General features: G+C 42.4%; 1 protein-coding gene across 2 annotated transcripts in view; it reads left to right on the top strand.

The window, feature by feature from the left end:
• Window positions 1-13,669, top strand: part of HIF1A (hypoxia inducible factor 1 subunit alpha) — a 45,574-nt gene that overhangs the window by 12,443 nt on the left and 19,462 nt on the right. For both annotated transcript variants that reach the window (XM_039319453.1, XM_039319454.1), the window contains exons 2-5: window positions 9,727-9,917; window positions 10,033-10,178; window positions 10,956-11,040; window positions 13,157-13,269. In XM_039319453.1, the coding sequence (XP_039175387.1) occupies window positions 9,727-9,917; window positions 10,033-10,178; window positions 10,956-11,040; window positions 13,157-13,269 (535 nt within the window). The remainder of the gene's footprint in view (window positions 1-9,726; window positions 9,918-10,032; window positions 10,179-10,955; window positions 11,041-13,156; window positions 13,270-13,669) is intronic.

Raw genomic sequence — 13,669 nt, 5'->3', positions numbered from 1 at the left:
GTTGAATTACAGTATTGAAATAGTTTTTTTGAAACTATAGGGAAGACAATAATAAAATTAAGCTACAAATAATCTTCACAGGAAAAATCTGTTTCCTCATTTTGCATGAAAACTGTTGCGCTATCTTTCTGTGGTTATGTATATATTAAATGAATAATTGTAGCCTAGGATAGGGTGCTTAGATTGTTTCCATGAAACCCCTAACCTAAATAAAAACAATACGTAAAAAAACTGGCCGAGTTCTCATATTACTATGAAGTTCTTGCATGAATTTTTGGTAGATTTTAGGAAAGAATATCAGACTTATATTTACTATCATGTTGATGAAATTGTCAATTTTTTAAAAAATAGAGCGTGACAACAGTGATGCCTCCACAATTACATGACAATATGTGTGGATTGATTGTTTTGATTTGATTTGTGTCCCACCCATCTCGTCTAGAGCAGTGGTTCTCAACCTGTGGGTCGGGACCCCATTTGGGGTCGAACGACCATTTCACGGGGGTCGCCAAACAAGGCTGTCTGCCATTTTTTCCCCTTTTCTTTGGCCACGCCCCTGGCACCCGGTGATGTATAAGTGGTTGGGGGTCACCACAACATGGAGAACTGTATTATGGGGTCACGGCATTAGAAAGGTTGAGAATCACTGGTCTAGAGGCATATCGTTATCTGCCACTACAAATGGTTGCCAAGTCCAACTACTACTATCATGGTACTTTGTAATCTGCATGAAAAACAAATTGTTTCTATATAATACAGATATAAAAAAGTAAGTTGATCTGTTTAGTTTGACTCTTACAATTACATGTCGGTAACTGCGTCTGAGTTTTCTGAGCAACCTTATGGAAGTGGTCTATCATAAAGTAGTATTTGTTTTAACTTGCCAGTCTAAGATACAACCTTGGAATTTCTTAGTGGTCTCCCATCTAAATGTAATTGGATTATATGCTTCTTAGTTTTCAAGTTAAGATCAAATGTGGTTTTAAATTGATGTCAAAATCATAGTAGTGGCAGTGGCAGTAGAAGTTCAGTAAAAAAGATATTCTGTAGACAGGTTGCTGCCATATAGAATGTTATCTGCCCTTTTCCCCACAGAATCGTTCTTGGTAGAAGGGTAAAGACAGTTTGGTTCAAGGAGATATGCTCCTTTCAGTGCTTGAGCATTTAGAACAGCAGTTCTCAACCTGTGGGTCACGACCCCATTTGGGGTCGAACGATCATTTCACGGGGGTCGCCAAACAACGCAGTCCGCCATTTTTCCCCATTTTCCTTAGCTATGCTACTCCCTTTTATTCTATTAGCTTTTGAAAGCCAATAGAATAGACTCTCTTGAATAGAGTCTAATTCTAATGGCTTTCAAAAGCCAATAGGAATTGTCCAGGCTGTCTTTGCTGAGCCCGCCAAAAGTCCCATTCTGCAAACAATGCTGCAAGTTGTCTGCAGTGAAGGCGAGCTGTCTGGAAGTTTCTACTCCTCCCTGCTGAGCAACTACTAAAAATGTAAGTAAAAGAGGCCAGGGGTGGGAGGTGGGAGGCCGGCGGGCACAGGGAGGGTTGCTGGTGTGCGTGGGGCCCGGCGGGTGCCTTACCTCCCTTGGGCTGGGCCAGCTGGTGGCCCAGCCGGTGGTCGCCCTGCACCGTCACTGCCCCTTGCCAGCTACGCCTTGGCCGGCACAGGGGGCAGCACCACGCATGCGTGGCACTCCTGGGCAGGGAAAGTCCTCGACTTACGACTGGTTGGGTAGTCCTCGACTTACGACCAGTTGGGTAGTCCTCGACTTACGACCGGTTGGGGAGTCACGGCATTAAAAAAGTTGAGAACCACTGATTTAAAATCTAATAGACCCAAATGTAGTGCTTAAAAATGTATAATACTTCCATGTAATTCTTGCACAACATTGGCTGACTCCAATGATAGAGTGAGAGAATTACTATTGTCATTTCACTCCAGCCTTCCTGATTTGTTCAACTGGCAGCTTTCTGTTAAAAATTATGAAGATCAAGATAGGGTATAGGTGCCTTCAGTTGTACAGAAACTCCCCTGTGCTTATTTCTGAAATGAACTCTGAAGGGAAAAAGAAATCACTGTGTCTTTGCTTGCTTTCATTCCATCAAAATACCAAGGATTATATTATAGTAACAAAAGTAGTTGAGTGGTCAAGAAAAATTGGCATGTCTACAGTTGCTTACCAGAAACATAGAGGACATTTAATAGCCTGTTCAAACTTGGAGAGTTTACAACTTACATTTGTATTTTCTCTCTCTATGTATTTCCTTTGGACTTGATCATTTTCTTAAGGAAAAGGGGACTCTAAGGGAAAGGGGACTGTAAAAACAGTCTGCCTTTTGGGAAGTATCTAAAAGCTCCTGTGGCTTTAATGTAATTCATCTAAGACAGTGGTTCTCAAATTTCCTAATGTCACGACCCTTTAATACAGTTCCTCATGTTGTGGTGACCCCCAACCCATAAAATTAGTCTTTGACTTACAACAGTTTGCTTAGTGACTGTTCAAAGTTACAACAGCACTGAAAAAAGTGACTTATGACCATTTTTCACACTTACGACCGTTGCAGCATCCCCAGGGTCATGTGATTTACATTCGGATGCTTGGCAACCGATTCATATTTATAATGGTCACATTGTTCCAGGGTCATGTGATCACCTTTTGCAACCTTCTGACTAGCAAAGTTAGTGGCAAAACCAGATTCACTTTAGAACCATGTTACTAATTTAATCTCTCTCTCCCTCTTTCTTTCTCTCTCCCTTTCTCTCTCTTCCTCTTTATTTCTTTCTCCCTTTCTCTCTCCCTTTCTCTATTTCTCTCTCCCTTCCCCCTCTCTCCCTTTTTCTCCCTCTTTCCCTCTTTATCTCTCCCCCTTTCTTCCTCTCTATTTCTCTCTCCCTCTCTCTCCCTTTCTCTTTCTCCCTCTTTCTATTTCTTTCTCTCCCTCTCTCTCTCTTCCTCTCTATTTCTCTCTCCCTCTTTCTCTCTCTCCCTCCCTCCCTCTCTCTGATCAGGGATTGATTTGGAGGAGGGGAGTGGCCGAGGGCTACCTGTGTGACCTTGAAGCTGACAGCAGCCTACCGGGTGACGTGTGGGACTCTGGCGCACCCTAGGACTGCCCACTGGCACCTGGTTAGAGCAGGTGGCCGGCGCTCCATTGTGGCTGGCTCTGGCGGGGCAGGGATTCCCTGGCATCATGGAACATGGTGCGGCAACGGCACCAATGGGCGGGCATCCTGAGGCTGCCGGCGCCTAGTTTAAGCAACTGGCTGGTGCTCTGTTGTAGCTGGCTCTGGCGGTGGCGGCAGGGATCCCCCACAGCTTGTGGCTTCTGCTGCGGTGCCTGGATCGATTTCCCACCATGTGGGCATTGGAATGTTTGATTAGTATCAGAGCTCAGTGAGCTCGGAGCAAGGGAGTAGCCATCCCCGCCCACGGCTGTACCCCGAGTCGCCATCGAGACCGTGCTGCGCCCGACAGGCAGTGCGTAGTGACCAATGAGTGCTGGGCGGGGGGTGGCTACTGAGTGTGCAGTACCATTGTGGTCACTTCGATCGGTATCGGGAGTGGGGAGTGGAGAGCTGAGCTCAGCGAGCCTGGAGCAAGGGAGCTCTGCCTGCATCCCACGGATGGGGCTTTGCTTGTTTGTGTGGACAGGTTGCTGGCATGTCGCGGCTTGGTACTGGTCCACGGACCGGGGGTTGGGGACCCCGATCTAAAACATTTATGTTAATGTCTAGTTGTTAAACTTAATAACAGAATAGGTTTCTTGAAAAAAAAGCAATACCTGGATATGATTATTTTAAAAATAAATATAGTAAAAGTTTTCAATTATTTGGTGAACAACTGATAGTGGCTTTAACCAGACACTTAATTCACTATTCATCTATAAATCCTTGCTGTAGTTTAGCTAAAGTCTATAAAATGAATAGCAGTAAGTGTCTCCAGGTCTGCTATATTCTTATCTTCTTAGACTTGGGATTAGTAGTACACAAAATAGCAGCAAAAGATATTTATTTCAGCCTCTTGAAGACTTAACAGTGTTGACTTCAAGACTTAAAAAAAATCCCTCTTTACATAATGAAGTAAACTTTCTTGTCAACAGCTGTAGGTTTAGGGTTAGGATTACGTAATAGAAAGTGTACAGAATTTTCAAAAGAATATAATGGATATAGATGATCAGTAATCATTTCTTAAATATATTGCATTCTTAAACTTCCAAATTCCGGACATTCTTTTATTCTTCTTAGTGAATTTTAGTCTTGGCAAGTAAAATAAAGATTTATACTATACACCATCAAATGCAATGTAATAAATTGTGTATTAAATCCTCTTTTGGCCTTTCCAGATGATTTTATCATACAACTACATTTTTTAAAAAAAAAAAATTCTGGACCACATAATAAGAAGGATTACAGAGCAGAAAGTGTGCCAGTGGAAGTGCCCTGAAAAACTTCTTGAAAAAGACCTGGAGGTCAGAGTTAATCTGATAGTAAAATACTCAAGCTTGTTAAGTGTTATTGAAATTAAAAAGAGACAAAGCAATAGAAGGAAAAGAACCATTGAAGGAATCAATGGAAATACCAGTTGAACTGAAAAGCAAAAAAGAATTTATACAGAAGGGGAAAAACAACGCTTTTACAGGGGTCGCCTAAGACCATCGGAAAACACATATTTCTGATGGTCTTAGAACTGAGACACTGCTCCTCTATCCGGCAGCCGCCGTCCTCCTTCTCCTCTGCCGGCTCCTCCGCCTCCAGGGCGCCCTTCTCCAACAGCGCCTGCTCCTGCCGCTGCAACGCCATTGCGCGCGCCCCTGACGCTGCCCCAGGCCGGCTCAGCTGTGTGGGTGACCAGGCCAAGCCAAGCCGGCCCCGGGCGGCGTCGGGGGCATGCGCGATGGCGCTGTGGCAGCAGGAGCAGGCGCTGTGGAGCAGAAGGGCGCCCTGGAGGCAGAAGAGCCGGCGGAGGAGGGCAGAAGTGGTGGCCGCTGCTGGCGCTGCTGCTGGGCTGCTCTGCCACTGCTGCTGGCTGGGCTAAGCTGCGGCGCTGAGCCGGTCCCCACGCCTCCTGGTTGCCTGGCCGTGCTCCGCCCCGGCATCCCTCCGCGCTTCACCAGAGCTTCCCCCATGCCGCCCAGTCTGTCTCCCTCACCGGCGGAAGCCACCTTGGCCCTCTGGTGCCTGGTGCGGCACTGGGGCTGGCGGACAGGAGCGGCTCCTTCCCGGCTTGCTGGGCTCCGGGCCTCGGAAATGGCCAGGCGGCGGGGAAGAGGGCAAGGCGGCGGCGATGTCTGCATGTGCATTGGAGGTCAACCGGCCAGGCCAGGAGGGGAGAAGTGGAGCCTTCTGAGTGGGAGCTGGCACTCCGGCCACGCCCCTTCACGTGCGATGAGTTGGGGAAGGATTCTGGCAGTGAAAGGCTGCATAGCATGGAAAGGGGCTCCCGTGACCCCGCCTCTGCGATGGCACTCAGGAGGCTGGAGGTGCGGGCAGGTCCGGGGGGGGGGGCGGCTGGGAGACAGCAAGAAGTGCTGGGATGAGGATGGGGGGGCTCCAGGTTGGCCGGCGTAGAGGGCGGCCTGCGGATCCTCCGCGCAGCTTCTGAGGCCCTGGAGGTGCCGCCGCTTGGCTCTCAGTTAGACTACCATCTCCAGCAGCCCTAAAAAGCACTGTGGAAGAGTGGGGAATGCTGGGAGTTGCAATTCATCACCATCTTGGAAAACATGACTCTCCAAAGATCCTTCCTTCCTTCCTTCCTTCCTTCCTTCCTTCCTTCCTTCCTTCCTTCCTTCCTTCCTTCCATCCATCTCCTTCCCTTCCCCTTCACCCTTCCTTCCTTCCTTCCTTCCTTCCTTCCTTCCTTCCTTCCTTCCTTCCTTCCTTCCTTCCTTCCTTCCTTCCTTCCTTCCTTCCTTCCATCTCCATTTCCATCTCTTCCCCTTCAATCTCTTTCTCTTTCCTTCCTTCCTTTCCCCTTCAATCTCCTTCCTTCTCCATCTCCTTTCCCCTTCAATCCTCCTTCCTTCCTTCCCCTTCCCTCCCTCCCAACATTTTTGAGCAAGGAAGAGTAAGCTTCTCCAGCCAGCATTGCTATATTGTTTTTGTGATTAATCACTATGCTTTAATTATGTTCAATTCGTAACAATGAAAATACACCCTGCATATCAGATATTTACATTACGATTCATAACAGTAGCAAATTACAGTTATGAAGTAGCAGCAAAAATAATTTTATGGTTGGTGGTCACCACAACATGAGGAACTGTATTAAAGGGTCGCGGCATTAGGAAGGTTGAGATCCACTGGTCTAAGAAAAAACAAATATGCAGCTGATATAGTCAAAGGAACATTGTGGCAGCCTTCATTTCTACTCTAGCAGCAGAGGGGAAAACATTGGCTTGTGATGATTTAGCTCCAGGACCTGTGAAGAGAAGCTGGGCTGGCTTTTAGAAGATCTAGGAGGGTTGGGCAGGATAGTAAAGATAGGAAGTAGGAACAGTAGGATAGCTGAGAATGAAACATTAGCCCAAGTCCCTTGAGCTTTCAGATAGAACTGAGCTAGACTTGGAAATTTGAAGAACAGGATTGATCATCTGGGTCTTTTCTGGGATGAGAGAACAAAGAGAGGAAGGAAAGTTGGGGAGATGGCTGCAATAATTATTTTTGCCAGAAGGGCAGGAACCAGATGCCCTGCTGAATGGTATCAGGTTTGAGGGCTTTTGTGCAAACCTTGGCTGGTTTGGGGGGATACATTGAAAGTATCATAATATTTTTATTTAGAACCAATTCAATTCTGATTTAGTTTTTAAAAACTTTTTTACAATTAAAAATAGTTTGATTTACCTCAGAATGCTTCTTATCTGGTTTATTCAAGTTTATTAAAATTAATTTGCATGATTTTGTCCTTATGCTGGATTGGGAGTTATATAGATTTCCAGGGAGATGTAATTCCAGAGACAGACACCATGACACCGATGTCACAATTCCTAGGCTCAGATCACAATGTTTAATTGAAAGAATAGTTTATGAGTTAGACGCCCTTAGTATATTATTTGATTTAGTTTCAAACCCAATAGAAAGCTAGGCAATATTCTACATAGAGAACGTTGCAAATAGCTCAAAATGGGAGGCTGGGCAAAGAGATGCTGCTCAGGGAATGCTCAGATAAGAGGGAGCATACCCCATAGCTGTATAGTCGTTGGATCAAGGGGCTCAGGAGAGACTCTCCTTATCAGGCTTTAAATGTGGTGGCAGCAGAGAATTGTACTTTCAGACTTGCAAAAGAATCTGTTAATGCACCTTTACAATAAATTAGAATTGGTATATCTGGCTGTGTTTCCTATCTGATACCTGATAGAAGGCTGGCAGGTAGAAATTGGGTACTGGCCAAAAAATTCCAGCATGGTATGTGCTTCTTATGAAGAGGTAGTGCTTAGATATCAACACATCAAGTGCTAGCCCTAGGAGATTTTGGTATTTTGCATTGGTTGCTGTGCTGTGCTGTGCTCTTTATTTTGCAATATTTATATGACTCCCCAATTTTCAAACTCTAGCCAATGTACAAACAAGAATTCAAGAAAAGAACATAAAGATTTTAAAAAGATTGAGATTGCTGCCCAGGATCTTGGACAAAAGGTGGATGGAGAAGAATAGTCTTAAGTGCCTTACAAAATGTCAGAGGGTTAGAATCTGTATGTATTTCTGGAGGCAACACATTCCATAGTGTGGGAATTACTATAAAAGGGCCCTCTTCTGCTCCACACTCTTAATGTGAAGATGGGAGCTTCAATACACCCTCTTTTGAGGATTAGACTGGACGAGTACAGTCATTTTGGAGTGATAAAAGCTGTTACTATATTCTGTAGTTCTTTATAGGTAATAAGCAGAGGTTTGAATTGGTTCTGGAAGCCTACATAATAGAAGATAACTGTGCCAAAATGGATTTATCCATTAGGAGTTTGGGAACTGTGTTCTATACCGGTTGAGCTTCTGAGAATTCTTCAAAGGCAATCCCATATAATGTATGTTGCAGTAATCCAGTTATTTGGTGATCATTAAAGCTATTCTACAGGGATGTAACCGACATATCTGCCAAAGCTGCGTGAAGATCCCACTATTCCAACATCTGTCTACTATAGATAGGGAATTTGTTGTAATCCAACTCCTTCAGAAGAAGTGTAACCTTACCTAAAATGGCCATTAAGAGGAATATTTCACTTAAAATGTTTACAAACCGCACTCTATCTTATTGAGGTTTTGTCTGAGCTTGTTTCTCCTGATCCAGTTGCTTTCAGGCTCTAGACTCAGGAAGATATTTATAATTGTTTGACAGTTTCTTCAGAAATCAAATAAAATTGACTAATATAATCATTTCAAAGACATTGGACTTATGTGAAGGAAAACAATTAGCCTGAATTTTGAATTGTTGTATGTAATAGAGAGATGTTATAATATACTATTGATAGAAAATAATTCAAGATTTGTGTAAACTTCACTTTTGCATTCAATTACTTGTTAGGAGACGACATATGAGTATATAATGTATATACTTTCTTGTCTGCAAATGGTGATTGAATAAAGGATAACTTAAAATTAAATTCAGAAAGGGCATAGGTGCTTACTGTAGTGATTTACAATTCCAGGGTATATGCTAAATGATTATGTTTTTCCAAAAGGAGTTGGTGCATGATTTATGGATGTTTTGAACTTGATCATGCTGCAATTTCCTAGATTAAAACTATAGCCAAGACCCTTTATATCACTTAAGGTTTTTATAGGCCAGTGATGACGAACCTTTTAAAGACCGAGTGCCCAAAAACTGGCTCCGCCCCCACTCTTTCCCCCCATTCCCTGCCCCGCCTGCCCACAGGACCATTCACCGCCTCCATGGCCCGCTGCAGATCGCCCAGGCAGCCCAGCAGTGCTATGGCGGCCGCACCCTCTGCCCGCGCCCTGCAGCATCAACTGTGCACGATGGAGTGTGAGGGCAGAGTCTTGTCTACGCTGCCTGGCTGCCATGTCCTTGGCTGTGCTGCTCCATGTGGGCCACGCTCGAGGGTGACTCTCTTTCAGGGGGGCTGCTGGAGAGGAGGGGATCACAGGGGGAGGCAAGGCTGGGCCAATGGCACATGTGCCCACAGAGAGGGCTCCAAGTGCCACCTCTGGCACTCGTGCCATAGGATTGCCGCCACTGTTATAGGCCAACTCTTATCACTTTCTGAAAGAAAATGACACTATGAGTGCTACTAATAGCCTTAAGATTTGACTACAAAAAAGACCTCCACAAGGGACTGTATTTAGAAACTTTAATTAGTATGGAAACTATTGGTTATTATCTTTAAAGTTCTGTGTGGTTTGGATCATCCTGCTCACTGAAGTAATCTGATAAGACTCACTTCCTCTTACAATGAGTTTATTGGATCTTGGCTTTTTTAAAAGGGTTTTAAAAATGCACATTTCAAAACAAGGTTTTTGTTGCTGGTTTTAATATTTCAGGTGCTAATATTTTTAAATTGTAAACTATTGATAGATTTGATAATGTATACTATAATTTTTTTGTGGATTGTAAGGGCATGATGAATAGATACAGAAATGTGCATTGGGCACAAATATTTATTTGTGAGTCTTGATTAAATAGTCTAAGAGCTTATTTTCAGCTAGCCAATACACGATATTTTTCAGCCACGTATATGGATTTGGATATTGTATTTATTTTTCTAGGATTAGCTCGGAACGTAGAAAAGAGAAGTCTAGAGATGCAGCCAGGTGTCGGAGGAGTAAGGAATCAGAAGTGTTCTATGAACTTGCTCACCAGTTGCCTCTTCCCCATCACGTGAGCGCACATCTTGATAAAGCCTCTGTTATGAGGCTTACAATCAGCTACCTGCGTATGAGAAAGCTGATTGAAGCAGGTAAGCATTATTCTTGCAGATGGGTGAAAATTTTTATGTCCACTGTTATAGCAGTTGATACATTGTTTTTTAAAATGATAGGTTGCAGGCATTCAATATGTACTGATTCTTCTAGATGACTTAGAGGCAGAAGCTGAAATGGAGACACAGTTGAATTGTTTTTACTTAAAAGCTCTTGATGGATTTGTTATGGTCCTCTCTGAAGATGGTGACATGATCTATACTTCTGAAAATGTGAACAAGTGTGTGGGACTCACTCAGGTATGATATGACCCATTCTTTTGATTGTGTAGAGCGTTATTTATTTTTATTTATTTATTGACTAGATCTCTAACCATTCCTAGGACAGGTGTCAAACTGCCGGCCCATGGGCTGGATGCGCCATACTGAAACCGTGCCCACCCCAGCTCCGGCAATGGGGAAAAAGTCATGATATGTTGTGACAAGTCACATGATGTGGCGAGTTTGCTCTAGGACATGACAGATATGTCAACTAGCGACGTCACGTGATGTCACGCAACGTATTAGGGCGGTTTTGCCATTGCTGGCAATGGGGTGGGTGTGGCTTCCAGATAACACGTCTGGTCCGTGAGCTGGCAGTTTGACACCCCTGCTCTAGGAGTTCAAGACTGTGTGCATAGGCCGCCTGTCATCAGTTTTTTCCCCCACTATAGCAATCCTGGGGGAAAATGACTAGTTTGACATTGCCTAGTTAATTTCTGTGGCTGATAGTGGATTTGCTTACTGGGCCATAATATTTGAAGACTGATCTATATGATTCTTGTCTTTCATTAGTGCTTCCAGGATCCAAACACGTAGGATTTAGAATAGTTTCTTGTGAGCCTTTCCTATATAGAGATCAGCTAGTGCTGTAGATTCCTTATGAACTCAATTTGAATTAGAGACATGTGGCTGCATCATTGGCAAAGTGAATTCCTATTGACTATGAACAAGATAGTGAACTAGGATTATAACCAGTGGTTTTTTTCTTGCTATAAATATACAGTGCTAAGTGGAGCTTTTTTCTCCCTTTGGCAGTTTGACTTGACAGGACACAGCCTGTTTGATTTCACTCACCCATGTGATCATGAAGAGTTGAGAGAAATGCTCATCCATCGAAATGGTAAGAAAGAAAAGATAGTGGAAAATATATGTAGCTTGAAGTTGAATTGTTGCGTTATTGGTGTTCTCTGAGCTTGTTTTCTTGCAGACATTTGATTATCCGATTGGGTAATATCAGTGTATCAGGGAGTGAAATTTGCTGGCTTTTTTATATATGGTTGTCATACTGGCCTTGATTGGAGTATTATTATTTCTTGATCTTATTTATCTGATGTTAGGCATTTTTTGATGAAAATTAATGCTGGTAGAAGAAATCAGTCCACAAACTTCACTTCCTTGTAATGAAACATCTGAAAGAAAAAAAGCAAGCTCAGAGAATACTGAGAACAAAACAAGAGACAAACATTCAGAGTTCTGCTTTGAGGCCAGATGGCTTCTCCTTAAATATGTGGTTGATTAATGCTGTTAAGCAATACCATAGATTTATGTTAATTAATTTATAACAAGTCCCCCCAAATATAATCTAAAAAAATTTAAATTTGTAAAAATTGTAACTTCTATTTTGACGTGATTATTGTAACTGGAATTTGAATTGGTATTTAAAAATTAAAAAGTTGGTATTTAAAAATTAAAATTTAAAACACTTTGGGTTTTTTGGTTGACATCTGAAACTTGTCTTGAATACTTTGAATTAAGCAGAAATTTTCACCTGGTTCATTTGCAGTAGTCCTCAACTTACAGTAGTTCATTTAGTAACTGTTCGAAGTTACAACTTTCATTAGTGACTTATGACTATTTTATCACACTTATGGACCATTGCAGCAATCCTGTGGCCACGTGATCAAAATCTAGACACTTGACTCATTTATGATGGTTGCAGTATTCCAGGGTCATGTGACCACCTTTTGTGACCTTCTGACAAGCAAAGTCAATAGGGAATACAGATTCAATTAACAACCATGTTAGTAACTTAACAGCTACAGTGGTTCATTTAATAACTGTGGTGAGAAAGGAGGCAAAATTCACTTAACCAATGTCTCAGATATCAAAAATTTTGGGCTCAATAGTGGTTGTAAGTTGAGAACTACCTGTATATACCCTTCTCAAGATTTTCTTGATGTGACATAGGTTATTTGAGGTGATTGATACGGTTGATACCGTTTCCTGTCCTGATTTTTTATATATGCAACACATGCAATGATGTACATGATCTAGAGTTGTCTCATAACAAAACATTTAAAAACAAAACAGTAAGTAACTACACAGTACTTATAGACATACAGTTGGAAGCAAATTGATGATTTCCTCCCAACACTCTAATCTCACCTCACCCCAAACCGCTAACCAACAGCAGTAGGGACAAGATTTGGGGGAAAAGCAAGAAAATAATAAGTAATTCTATGCAAATACAGGTACTCCTTCATTTAAGAACACATTTGGGCCTGGGATCTTGATCGTCGAATGAAGCAGTCATTATGCAAATCACTGTGGAATTATTTCACTCAACAACTGCAATCCTGGCTCTCACAGTTGCGGTTGTTAACTAGAGCCCTGGGACAGGTCCTCAACCTCCTGGGCATGGGGAAAGTGTTGGTGAACACCATTGTTGTGGGAGGTGCACAATGCTGGGGTTCTGGCATTTTTCCCCTTAAAAGGGGTGGAAATATTGGCATTCATTAGTGTTTTCGCCAGATTTAAAGTTTGTTTCTCCCATGTATCAGAGGATTTTTTCCTCCCTGCAAGGGGAGGGGAAGGGAAATTCTTTGTCATGCTGGTAGAATGGACTTAAAATCCGACATCCCTTCTGCTTGCAACCTTCCCTGACAGCTTCTCCATTGACTTTCTAGGGAAGCCAGCAGAGAAGATTGCAGTCGGTGCTCAAATGATTTCAGGGCACTTCGCAACTAGTTACAAATGCAAATAGGTTGCCAAGCACCCAAAATGGAATCATGCAACATTTTATGACAGCTGTAAGTGCTTTAGGGGCCATGGGCAATGCTATTGTGACTGCAAATGGTCATATGTTGAGGATACCTTTACAATCATTGTTTAAAGAGATTTCATAGGTGAAATTGAATGTACATTACACATAGTATTTTCTATTGTGTTAATCTGTTTCTGTATTTCAATTGTTGTCATCTATTTTCTTTCATTCCCATTGTGCTCTTTTGTATTAGGATCTGTTAAAAAGGGAAAGGATCAAAATACAGAACGGAGTTTTTTCCTCAGAATGAAATGTACATTGACCAGCAGAGGAAGAACTGTGAATATAAAATCAGCCACATGGAAGGTAATTTTTCTTATGCTTTGAAAGAAGTATATAAATAAATGCTTCAAAGAGCATTTGAAGAACATATGTTTTATAAGATGCTTCCTTGGCATCTCACATTGTTTGGATGCTTCATATTTTTACCTTTTCAAAGTCACATTCTAAGCTTCATTCATCTCTTCTAAGATTATAACGGCGTTTTAAAGTGCTCTAGGTTAAGAACAAAATTTCTTATAGTCTAGAATTTTGTTCAATGTTGGCAATAAATGGAGCAAACTGTTCCATGTTGCTACAAATGTTCATCCACAGACAACAATGGTACTTGAAACAAACCTTTTCTCAATTTTCATGTTGGACCCCAGAAATATGGGGATGATAACCCATAGAGCTACCAGTAATCCAGTCTACAAAAAAAAAAAAA

Source organism: Crotalus tigris, unplaced genomic scaffold (assembly GCF_016545835.1).
Source record: "Crotalus tigris isolate CLP2741 ecotype Arizona unplaced genomic scaffold, ASM1654583v1 scf7180000023598.3388751, whole genome shotgun sequence".
NCBI lineage: Eukaryota > Metazoa > Chordata > Lepidosauria > Squamata > Viperidae > Crotalus > Crotalus tigris.
Note: the sequence above shows the minus strand (reverse complement) of the source record. Positions and strands in the feature narration are given on the sequence as shown.